The sequence below is a fragment of the Andrographis paniculata genome, unplaced genomic scaffold (assembly GCF_009805555.1).
Source record: "Andrographis paniculata isolate CXL003 unplaced genomic scaffold, ASM980555v1 Contig32END, whole genome shotgun sequence".
NCBI lineage: Eukaryota > Viridiplantae > Streptophyta > Magnoliopsida > Lamiales > Acanthaceae > Andrographis > Andrographis paniculata.
In genome coordinates, this window is record NW_026137565.1 from 2,845,274 (window position 1) to 2,858,077 (window position 12,804).

Here is a 12,804-nt window from a genome sequence, read left to right on the forward strand (position 1 = left end):
TCAGCTTCCCCCTCAACCGGTTTTCCTTGAGGTTTTGACTGATCTGGTTTATTGGATTGATCAATATTATTATCCTGCTGCTTTTCCTCTAACACAACTCTGTCAGGAGTCTCAAACTCCACCCTCTGGTTAGCACCACAATCTTTTGTACCTGCAATACTTTCACAACCTCTACTCTGATCAAGCATAGCAGATTCATCAAAGGTTACATCTCTGCTAATAAGAAATTTACCAGGATTTTTACCTTCTGTACACCACAGTCGATAACCTTTTACTCCTGTTGCATACCCTAGAAATATGCATTTTACCGCCCTCGGCTCCAGCTTACCATCATTCACATGAGCGTATGCAGGGCATCCAAATATTCTTAAATTAGAGTAATCAGAGGGTTTACCGGACCATACCTCTTGAGGAGTCTTTAAGTCAATTGCAGTTGATGGAGATCTATTAACCAGATAGCTAGCAGTGTTTACTGCTTCAGCCTAGAATTGCTTAGACAAGCCAGCAAATATGCGCATACACCTAGCACGCGCCATGAGGGTTTGGTTCATTCGCTCTGCAACTCCATTTTGTTGTGGTGTGTGTCGTACAGTGCGGTGCCTCACTATACCTTCTTTCTTGCAGAAATCATCAAATGGAGCGTTGCAGAACTCCAACCCATTATCAGTTCTTAGAGTCTTGACCTGTTTACCCGTCCGTTTTTCAACCATGGTCTTCCACTCCTTGAACTTCCCAAACACCTCATCTTTAGTCTTTAGAAAGTACAACCAGACCTTTCTCGAATAATCATCTATGAAAGTGACAAAGTAAGAACACCCGCCCTGCGATTTCACCGGAGAGGGACCCCATATATCTGAATGAACATACTCCAGAATTTCTTTTGAAGTGTGATGACAGGTACTAAACCTCACCCTGCGTTGCTTCCCTTTTACACAAGCCTCACAGAATTGAATTTTACCTATCACATCCCCACCAAATAAACCCTGCTTGCTCAACACAGACAACCCTAGCTCACTCATGTGACCTAATCGCCGGTGCCACAAATTTGTCCTGTCATCGTGTTTATCCAAGGACTGAGATACCGCCGCCGTTCCCATCACTGAACTGCCCTGTAGAAAATAAATTCCATGCTATAGTTTTCCCTTCATCATTACCAGCGCACCTTTCAGGACTTTCACCCACTCACCTTCACCATGATATTTTAAACCATTCTTGGCTAAGGTCCCAAGAGAAATCAAATTCTTTCTGAGTTCAGGAACATACCAACAGTCAAATTTCCTGACAGTACCGTCATGTAATTTTATCTGCACTACCCCGCTCCCTTTTATGGCTAGAACCCCATCATCACCTAACTTCACCGTTCCATTCCACTCCTTAAAAGAAGTGAGTAGATCACAAGAGAACGTCATATGGTGAGAAGCACCGGTATCCATAATCCAGGAATCAGCAGTACTAGCACTACACGCTGTCAGAACTTCACCAAAGTCCCCATCATCAGAACTGTCTTGTACCACAGCAGCACTGCTGCCACTGTTACTAGAATCAACTTTTGTATTTCCCTTCTTTTGTGGACAATCCCTTTTAACGTGCCCTTTCTCCTTGCAAAGATAACACTTAACTTTGCTAGAGGATTTTGATTTTGAACGCGACCTCCCATTCCCGTTACCCCTCTCATGTGGTCTTCCCCTACCTGCAAACAGACCTGAACCAGAACCCTCTTCCAGAGAAACCTTTCTTTTCAATTCTTTGGACATAAGGGCATCTTTCACATCATTAACAGAAATTGTAGTTCTACCATATAGCATAGTATCTACAAAATTCTCATATGAACCAGGTAGTGAACACAATAAAATTAGGGCTTGGTCTTCATCATCTACTTTAACCTCAACTCCTTGAAGATCAAGAATGATACGGTTAAAGGTATCAAGATGATCCTTTACCTGAGTACTTTCGGACATCCGGAGGGTGTAAAGACGTTGCTTCTGATATAGCCTGTTCGTGAGGGAGTTGTTTTGGTACTTCTCACACAGTTTATTCCATAACCCAAAAGCCGTTGTCTGATCTACAACCTCCCGTAACACCTCATCAGTAACTGACAGCAAGATCGCGGAATGAGCCCTTGCCAAAATCTCCTTATTTACCTCCTCCTTCGTGTCTTTAGGAAACTTGTCTTCTCCCTCCAACGCAGCCGCACATCCTTGTTGAACTAGAAGTGCCCTCATCTTGACCTTCCAGAGCGTGAAGTCATTCGACCCATTAAACTTCTCCAGATCAAATTTATACGAGGACATTTTCAATCAATGGGATATGGCTCTGATACCACTTGTTATGAGAAAACGAGAAAGAAAGCAAATAAAGAACTCAGAGGTTTTACGTGGTTCGGTGACGGTGTGTCAACCTACGTCCACGGGCAGGAACCGGAGAGATTTTATTATACTGATTCAGAGATTTACAATATGTCATCCGACTAAGAACCATAGTTGTCTATTTATAAGCACCCCAAAACACCCTAAACCCTAAGTCCATTTGTTATTAATTAGGATAAGCCCAAAAAGAACCCTGCCAATTGAAACAGCCCTTTCGCTTTGGTTTAGGATCGGGTAGACCGCTAAATCCAAGTCACGTTTCAACATTAACTAACTTCCTTGCATTCAAACATGGAACTGTTCTAATTAATAGAAGTTCATACATAAACAAAATCAAACTACTTGTATTGACTTAGTTTTTGTTTTTCTTTTTTTTTTTTTAAAGTGAAATAAAATAAAAAATTCATTTTCTATCAGGATTTTACTATTCATTAAAAATTCTCGATTTTATTATTTATTAAATTTTTTTCAAAAATACCAAATCAAAAATTTATTTTTTATTTTTTATATTATATTAAAAATCAATGTTACATTTAAACATTAAATCAACGCCTATTTATATCATATCGTGTAACTATTTCAATTCAAAATTTTTATTATTCAAAACCTTAAATACAAAATCCAAACCCTAAAAAGAACACACCCTAAAATTTCAATTGGGAAAAAGAAAAAAAGCACGATTTTCAATCTAGTTATTTAAAAATGTAAGTTTAAAACATAGGGACTTTAACTAATCTTGTTCTACCACCCCTCCCCTCTCCTAAATTGTATCTTTTATATAAAGACCTTGTTTTTTTCCCAACGAAATAAACTTTCAACATCTTAAATTTAAATAAAGTGGTTGGCAATACACAACTTGCTGTTAAAATAGCAACCATGGATACACTAATGCTATGTAAAATTCGATCGAATTCTCATGCCTTGCACGTGCCTTTTTCTTCTTCTTCTTCCTTTTCTGATCGTTGTTTTCCTTGGAATGGTTGCAAGTTTTTGTGGGTGTCAATGGGACGTAGGGAATTCCATGTCAATAGCTCTCTCAAGCCCTCCATGACTTCAGTAATGGCTTCCTTTTTCAATTAATGCTCTTCTATATACCATGTCGATCACGAGTATAACTTACTTAGTTCTATGACTTGGGTTTTTCCGAAGAAATATTTTGTTTCTACATAGATTATTATGAAAAAAATTTAAATAATTTCTCCGTGTGTGTGTGCTGAATTATTAAATTTATATGTTATTATTATTATTGTTATTGTTGTAGTTGTTCTTTTCCCATGATTATTAATGTGAATGCTATGTAATCTTCAGGTGATGTTAATGTATACAATTAGTGACAAAATTACAAACAAAGACACAGAACAAAATTTTGATGGCTAAAATATACCCGACAAAAATGAAATTAGGAATTTATTTGCATTTTATTTGAAATAAAAATACTTCTATTCAATACAAATATATTATTGCATCTTATAAAATATCATATTAAAATATCCCTCCGTCCCACGTACCGTGTTTGCGACACTGTACACACGGTATTTTAGGAGGGGTGTAATTAGTAAATAATTAAGAATGTATTGGTAAAAATAATTATCCTATAATATAAATAATTATAAATTAAGATTAAGATAACTAATTAGTTTAATTAAAATTTTAAAAAAATAAATTAAAAAATTTAAAATGAGATTAAAGTGTGACAGAAACGGTGACATGATATGTGGGACTGAGGGAGTAGTATTTAAACAAAAATTGAACTCAAATAAAACCAAACAAACGCTCTATGCTTATGACAAATTGACATTGCTATATATCGATCATTCATAGGATTTAACATTGCCGAACTTATTATCAGTTGTTTTTCTTTGAGGTACTTTTTTTTTTTTTTTTTGGTGAGGGTTTTAACTGAAAGTATGAAATCAATAAAAAAAACAGGAGGAGAAATGCATAGTAGGAAAAGAATGTACTTCAACCATGGAAGAACTGAAAGAAAAAACAAGAAGGACTCTAGGAAGAGATTTGGATCCAATGGCTGCAATGAAGCTGATTGACACCCTCCAATGGCTAGGAATTTCCTATCAGTACGAGGAAGAGATTGATTTCTGGTTGGAGAAACTACAACATTGGGAAGCTCCTGAACATGATTTACAAGCCACAGCTATACGTTTTCGACTACTTAGACAAAATGCAAGGCCAGTTAACTCGGGTATTGTACAACCTTAATTTACTTTATATATATTCAGTTCCATTTTTCTTCAATATTTGGAAAAAAAAATAAAATCTGAAATTGATGGGGTGTTTATTTTTCCAAATGTATCAATTATAACCTTTTTGTACTCAAATTATTGGCAGATATCTTCACAAAATTCATGGTTGAAAACCAAGACAAAGAGGGCCTACTATGTTTATATGAAGCATCGTATTTAGGTACAAATGATGAGTATATACTATCAAAGGCCATGACATTCGCCGAAGCAGAACTAAAATCAACGGCTAGGGGCACGGCGTTGCCACAACATCTTTCGAGGCTAATCAGTCGAGCCCTCGAACTTCCTCGGCACATGAGAATGGAAAGGCTAGAATCGAGATTGTATATTGATGAATACTACAACCAAAACCATCCCAATGACCATCTTTTAAAATTGGCAAAATCTGATTATAATCATGTCCAATCACTATATCAAATGGAACTTGCTGAGGTATCCAGGTATTTTATATAACCCCTAATTCTACATATTCGAATAATTCCTAAATCATTTCCTTTTTTATATTTTATATTTTCAATAATCTTACGTTCATTATTGGGAAGGTGGCTGAAGCACTTAGGGCTTATTGACAAACTAAGTTTTGCCAGAAATCGTCCCATGGAATGTTTTTTGTGGACAGTTGGAGTTTTTCCACATCCCAAGTATTCCGTTGTCCGAATAGAAATGGCTAAATGCATAGCCATTTTGTTAGTCATTGACGACATTTTTGATACCTATGGTACCATCGAAGAACTTGCGCTCTTTACACAGACAACAAAGAAGTAAGTGATATACCTAAGTTGGATCTTGATACAATAGAAGAGCTTCTGGAAGAATATTCAATAAATTTTCTTTCTTTCATAATATACATAACCTTGATAAATTGCATAATAACTTATGTTTTGTTTTTCTTTTTTTTTTTAAATCATAAATACATAAAAAGTAATGTGTTTTATTTATTGCATTATATTTTCTTATGTTACATTGAAGTAAGCAAAACACCCTCTCTATCCAAAACTGCCATTATTTGTAAATTTGCACTTAATTATGCAAGTGCTATGTAACAAAAAGGGGTGAAATGTTATAAAAATCAATTTTGAAATAAAAAAAAAAAAAAAATTAATCAATTGTTTATTTCACACTTTCACGTAGAAGATGAACCCTAACTTAATTTTAGAAACTATGATACGAAGGTTTGATCAATTTTTGTGTTTTTCGATGTTTTTCTTTTTTCTTTTTTTTTTTCAAAAAATGTCTTTTTAATATGTATGACCTCTTTTATTTGCATTGAACTTTAATAATTAGCTAATATTTGCAACTAACATTACCTTTGGATGGAGAGAGTGATTATGTATACTTTAATATAACACAAATGAATATTATGCAAAAATTAAAACATGTAGTATTAATTTTATGTGTTTATAATAAACACATATAACAATCTATAACAATTTTTTAGATGGGATCTCAATGCAATAGAAGAACTTCCTGAATACATGAAAATATGCTTTATGGCGCTCTACAATACAACTAATGAAATTGCCTACCATATTCTCAAAGAACAAGGGAGAAACGTACTCCAATTCCTTGCGAAAACGGTAATTATTCATTTCAGCCTATAAAAGAAACAATGTTATATCTTACATGCCATGTTCGAATTACTAGTAAATTGTACATTTATTTCATAAACTATATATTCTCTCCGTCTCAACTCAACTCAGTATATCCCTTTGCCCTTTTGTATTATAGTACAAAATAATAGTATTTTATAAGTTAGTAAAAATATCTACGATGATTTTGAAAATTTTGCCATTGAAAGTACAAAGTAAATGAATATTTTTGTAAAAATTAATAATATTTTAGAATTTAGATATGATTTTTTAACTATAATTAAAAATTGCTAATTTCGAGTACAACAAACCAAAATAATAAAAAAGATGCATTGACTTGATACAAAAAGAATATATTAATCTTCTAGTTGACTTATGAGTTACCCAATGTAACAGTGGATTGATACCATAGAAGCTTTTTTTGTCGAAGCTGAGTGGTTCAACAATGGCCAAACACCGTCCGTCGAAGATTATTTAAGGAATGGAGTAACAACATCCGGATCCTACATGGCTTTAGTGTTTGCATTCTTCTTGATAGGTGAAGGTATCAATGAACAAAATGTGAAATATATGGTAAAGCCGTATGCAACAATATTTTCAATTTCAGGAATGATTCTTCGGCTTTGGGATGATCTTGGCACTTCAAAGGTACGTAATTATTTCGAACCACGTAACATATCCAATATACATCAATTTGTATCACCACTTTATATACTTATGGTTTATATGTAATGGTTTATGCAAATTCTAGGAGGAAAAAGATCGAGGAGACAATTCATCCGTTGTAACACTACTCATGAAGGAAAAAAATTTATCTGAAGACGATGCTAGAGAACACATAATAGAACTCATTCGGACTTTGTGGAAAGATCTAAACAGGGAGCTTTTAGGTTGGAGCAAGTTTCCATTGACTCTCATCCACACTTGTTTCAATATGTCAAGAACTTCACAAGTCATCTATCAACATCAAGAAAACTCTTACTTTTCCAACGTTGATAGTTTCGTGGACTTAATACTTTACAATCCAATTAAAAATTGAATATTTCTATGCAGTTATGTATTAAGGCTTTAAATATATTTATTGTTTTGAATTAATCCGATGTATTGAATTTGTTAAATTGGCAATTGGCTTTAGGGTTTTATGTGATGAAATAGATTCAAAATAATGTGTAACTTTTTAGACAAATGTGCCATGTCACGCACGTCATGAGTAAATAATTGTGAAAGTGAAAGCATAAGTTGAGAGAATTACCTATTGGGGATTTTATTAGGTTAACAAAAAAAATGGTCGTCTGTATCGATAAGCTCACTTTCCGAATACGATATTTTGACCAAATTCCTACCAAGGGATATGTCGAGCAAGTTTGGCAAGTTGACAATGTTCGAAGGCGTCGATTTCCGTCGCTGGCAGAAGAAGATGCACTTCATTCTCACAACTTTGAAGGCCGTGTATGTCCTGAGAACTCCATGCCCCGAGGAAACCGAAGATGAAACTTTGGAGGCAACGCGTCGTAGGAGCAAATGGGAGAATGATGACTACATTTGTCGTGGTCATATTCTCAATGCAATGTCTGATCTACTTTTCGATATTTATCAAAATATGGATTCAACCAAGGAACTTTGGGAGACACTCGAATCTAAATACATGGCTGAAGACGCTTCGAGCAAGAAATTCTTGGTAAGTGACTTCAACAACTATAAGATGGTTAATTCGAGGCATGTGATGAAGCAGTACAACGAGCTCTTTCGCATCCTTGGTCAGTTCATGCAACACGACATGAAGATGGATGAATCCATTGTTGTTTCATGCATCATCGACAAGTTGCCGCCTGCATGGAAGGAATTTAAGCGAATGCTTAAACACAAGAAGGAAGAGTTGACATTAGTAGAATTCGGAAGCCATCTGCGCATAGAAGAATCTATAAGAATGCAGGAAAATGATCAAGACAATGATATTGTAGAACCATCTGTAAACATGGTTGATGAGCATAAAGAAAAGAATTTCAAGTTCAATCATGGTAAAGAATGCAAGCTTTCTGAATTCAATAGAAGATCCATGAAGAAGTCAAAATTGGCTTGTTGGATTTGTGGAAAATCCGGTCATATCAAACGTGATTGCCGAGTTGGAAAGGAGAATCACCGTGCAAAGAAAAATAAGTCGAATGAATTCTAATTACTGTAAATAATTAGTGGTTTATGTCTTGAGTCTCAAGACATTGTGTACATAGTTGATAATAATTACTGCAAGTAATTAGTATGATTAAGATATGTTTGTATACAAATAATATATGATCGACATTGTGTAGATTGTCGAGTGTATGTTGTAAATTCAAGAATGTTAATGTTAAGTTACTTTACTTACATTCGGTTCAAATGTTTGATTGATTTTATGGCTGAAGTTTGTGAAATAGATGTTTCCAATATATGAAATTGATGCAATTGAGATTATATGAATTGAAACATCTGGAATTTTATACAAAATAATTTTCAGATAAGGTTATTCAGATTATTGGTAATCTGATTTTTATAACATTATGAGTGAATTTGAAATGGATGTGAGAATTCTCTATGAATTGTTGTCAGCTACTAGATTAAGTGGCTATTACCAATATTGCCTTATATCATTAGTAGCGGTCGAAACGCCAACAAGTGTGCAGGTTGTCTGGCAACAACAATCTGCACACCCATACTGCAATTAGGGAAGTTCCTTAAATTGTGTGGGGGATAAATATTAAAATACTGTTAATTATGGTTTGTCATATTTTAGTTTTCCTTCATTTTTGGAAGGATACTCGAACACGAGTTGGATAAGCCATGCAGAAGATCATTCTTCCACCACTGGATGAATGTCTTTGATTGGGGGATGTGCAATTTGTTGGGCTTCCAAGAAGCAAACGTGCATCACAAGTTCTATGATGGAATCTGAATTTGTAGCATTAGTTGCGGCTGGAAAGGAAGCTGAATGGCTTCATAATCTGGTATATGAGATTCCGTTATGGCCGAAACCGGTGCCACCCATCTCTATTCGTTGTGATAGTGCCTCAACAATGTCTAAAACTTATAGTGAAATCTATAATGGTAAGTTTCGACACATAGGTGTGAGACATAGCATGAGTCATGATTTAATCATGAATGAGGTGATATCGGTTGAGTTTATTCGGTCAGAACATAATTTAGCCGACTGTTTGACAAAAGGGTTGGCGAGAGACTTAGTGCACAAGTCGTTGATTGGGATGAGATTGAAGTCCATTAAATCTTCCTAATGTGAGACACCCAATTCCCTTCTAATATGACGCTAGAAACTGAATTCAATGTGGAAAGCTCATATTGGGAAAATTGGAACGGATTTTATTCAGACATCCCAGGTATGCGTTCAAACCTGCAAGAACAGTAGGTTAAGATTATATCTCTTAATAATGCCTTTGAAAAATTGCTTATGCAGGAGCGAAACTAAAGGAGCTACCTATACGAGCATGATGTTTTGCCACTTCAAGAAAGTTCGGACTTGCTTTCGATGTGCTCGCAAATGGATATGGACACATGGCTTGAAAAGTGTCAAGTTGGAACCAAGGGAAATGTAAATTCGTGTGTACTTTGCCTACATGTATTCAAATGAGTTGAAAGGGTTCAATCCTTAGCGACACCTTGATTCTCGAATATTTGTAACGTGTATTGTACTAATTCAAAAATTCAATCTTCGTGACATTCTCGTTTATGTATGAATTTATTGTGTATGGATGTGATTTAATTTGTGAACAAATCAATGATTACACTAAAATGGGGGAGGATTGTTGGTAATTTTAGCGTAATTGGATTTATTCGAGACTAATAAATTTTGGGATTAAGTGAACTTCGGGATGGGATGCGTGGAGTGCGCCCTCGAAGAAGCTAATTTCAATATGATTTTGACAAGTAACACAAATTTTGGGACAGATTGTTGATACGGTTTTAGTTATAGGCATGACTAAGTCTGCCGTCTACAAATCTGGAAGTTCTGTAATTAAATATATGGGACAGAATATAATAGCTAACTAAAATATGGGCAAAACAAAGTGGTACAGACTATTTTGGATTTTTTCTAGAATTTTAATTTCAAAATTGTGTTTATTTATGAATTGATGTGTCTAATAATATTTAAATTATGAATTCAAAATTTTGTTTGAATTGAATTAATACATCAATTTATTTTGAATTCAAATTAATATTTGAATTTAAATAATACACCCATTTATTTTGAAATTGAAATTTAAATTGAACTATTGTGTCTATTCAATTTGAATGAAAGTTACTTATGATCTTTAAATAGATGTGTTAGTCCCATTTGCAGATTTAATTGATTGAGATAATTAAAAACAAGAAAAACACATTCCGTATTTTTATTTCTGCAAGAAATTATATCCTTTATACTCACTTTATTCCTTACGTCCACCTTGTCTCGATTGTATGATCCCAATACGAATTTTGTGTAACCCTTGGTAGGAATTGGGTCAAAATATCGTATTCGGAAAGTGAGTTTATCACGATACAGAGTTATATCCGGCCATTTTCGTTGTTAACCCAATAAAATCCCCAAATTACCTTGTCATCTGTATATCTGTGTTGAAGCCTTCATATAATATGCAAAACTTGTTGTCCCATTTACTTAAATTTAGGAACGACCATAAATATCCGAAATTTGAATATTTGATTCAAACCAAAAAAAAATTAAAAATTTTGTTCGGATTTTTCGAATTTTTTAATTAATTCGGATTGAATATTTTATAAATTTTAAATTTTCAGATTGATTTGAATTAGTATACTTAAAATCTGAATAATCCAAAATGTGAAATATAATATATTAATATATTTTATTATAGGAGAGTTGGTATGCACTCTCAGCGGTGTTGGGGGTAAGCAGCCTTGACGGCCATTTACAACATTAATCGGTTACCTTCGTCAGTCCTCCATGATGTTAGTCTCTTCGTGCGTCTATTTGGTCAGTCCCTTGATTGTAGTTTTTCCATTCATTTGGTTGTGTGGGCTTTGTCCTCCTCCTTCCCCATAAGCGAACAAAGCTTCACCCCCGAGCTCGTTTGTGTTGTTTCTTGGGTTATGGCGTCGAAAATAAGGGTTATAGATTTTGGGATCCTATCTCTAATCGGTTGCGCATATTTCATCATGTCACATTTTCGGACCACACATATTTCTCCACCTTATCCAGGTTTAGCACACCGTTTCACTCATATTCTCTCTTTTTTTCGTCTTCTCTCTCCGATCTCTTCCCAAACACCCCTTCCTCTTCATCGCCACAGCTCATTGATCAATCTGTCTTGTCACCGTCTCCTGGAGTGGATCCGCTTGCGCCTCTCCCTACTTGTCGTTGCTCCACTCGTGTAAGTAAACCTTTTTCTCACCTCAATGATTAGCATTGTTACTCTATCATTTTATCTCATCATGAACCTAAGTCATTTCATGAGGCGAATGCTGATCGATTATGACAACAAGCAATGACTAAGGAATTGCATGCTCTGGAAAAAACTCACACTTGGGATTTAATGGATTTGCCCTATGGGAAGACCCCTATTAAGTGCAATTGGGTTTTTAAAATCAAGACACACTCTGATGGTTCCATTGAGCATTATAAGGCTCGTCTGGTGGCAAAAGGTTATTCCTAAGAGTATGTAATTGACTTTGAGGAGACCTTCGCTCCCGTTGCTCGTCTCACTACTGTTTGTTGTCTTCTTGCCGTTGCGGCTGTTCGTCAGTGGTCCTTTCTTCAGTTAGATGTCAAGAATGCATTCCTACATTGCACATTTTCTGAAAAGGTTTATATGATCCCTCCTCCAGGTTTCTCGTCTTTTGGAAAAGTTTGTCGCTTATACCGTGCTTTATACGGGTTGAAGCAGGCCCTTCGGGCTTGGTATACTACATTTAGCGCTGTACTATTGGAGTTTGGTTTTACCACATGTGCTTACGACTTTGGTTTATTTCTTCATCGTTCTTTATTTGGGATAATGATACTTTTATTTTATGTTGATGATACGATCATCACGGGAGATGATGCATCAAGTATTTATGATCTACAAGCATATCTTAGCCAGTAGTTTGAGATGAAGAGCTTGGGTCCCCTTCGTTACTTTTTGGGGCTTGAAGTATCTGATTCTCCCGATGGTTTCTTTCTGTCCCAGGCTAAGTATGTCTCCGATCTTCTTGCTCGAGCTGGTCTCACAGACTGTCAGGTAATCTCCATACCACTTGCCTACGACGTTCAACTTACCTCTTATGATGGCTCTCTTCTTGATGATCTTACCCTCTACGTCATCTTGTTGGGAGCTTGATCTATTTGACTGTCACTCAACCAGATATCGCTCATGCAGTCCATATTGTGAGTCAGTTCATGACAACTCCGAGGATCTCTCACCACTCTTCCGTCTTACATATTCTTCGTTTACTCTTCTGCATGGCTTACACTTCTCTTCTCACTCGTCCTTAACTCTCAGCGGTTACTTTGATGCTGATTGGGCTGATGATCCCACCGACGTCGCTTGACCACTAGTTTATGCTTCTTCCTGAGTGATTCTTTTATTTCTTGGTTCAACAAGAAGCAAA

General features: G+C 35.5%; 1 protein-coding gene across 1 annotated transcript; it reads left to right on the forward strand.

Annotated features, from left to right (window-relative positions):
• The first annotated feature begins 4,334 nt into the window (after window positions 1-4,334).
• LOC127247182 (monoterpene synthase TPS4, chloroplastic-like) lies at window positions 4,335-7,255 on the forward strand. Its single transcript, XM_051268918.1, has 6 exons — window positions 4,335-4,566; window positions 4,713-5,067; window positions 5,170-5,388; window positions 6,066-6,204; window positions 6,613-6,864; window positions 6,968-7,255. Exons 1-6 carry the CDS (start codon window positions 4,335-4,337, stop codon window positions 7,253-7,255), a joined length of 1,485 nt encoding a protein of 494 aa, XP_051124875.1.
• The last annotated feature ends 5,549 nt before the right edge of the window (window positions 7,256-12,804 follow it).

What these genes read in the sequence shown, in the direction of transcription:
- LOC127247182 (XM_051268918.1), top strand. Translation starts at nt 4,335, where the DNA reads ATGGAAGAACTGAAAGAAAAAACAAGAAGGACTCTAGGAAGAGATTTG. An exon ending in TTTACACAGACAACAAAGAA is followed by an intron (nt 5,389 to 6,065) that starts GTAAGTGATATA and finishes ACAATTTTTTAG; the next exon opens with ATGGGATCTCAATGCAATAG. An exon ending in ATGATCTTGGCACTTCAAAG is followed by an intron (nt 6,865 to 6,967) that starts GTACGTAATTAT and finishes TGCAAATTCTAG; the next exon opens with GAGGAAAAAGATCGAGGAGA.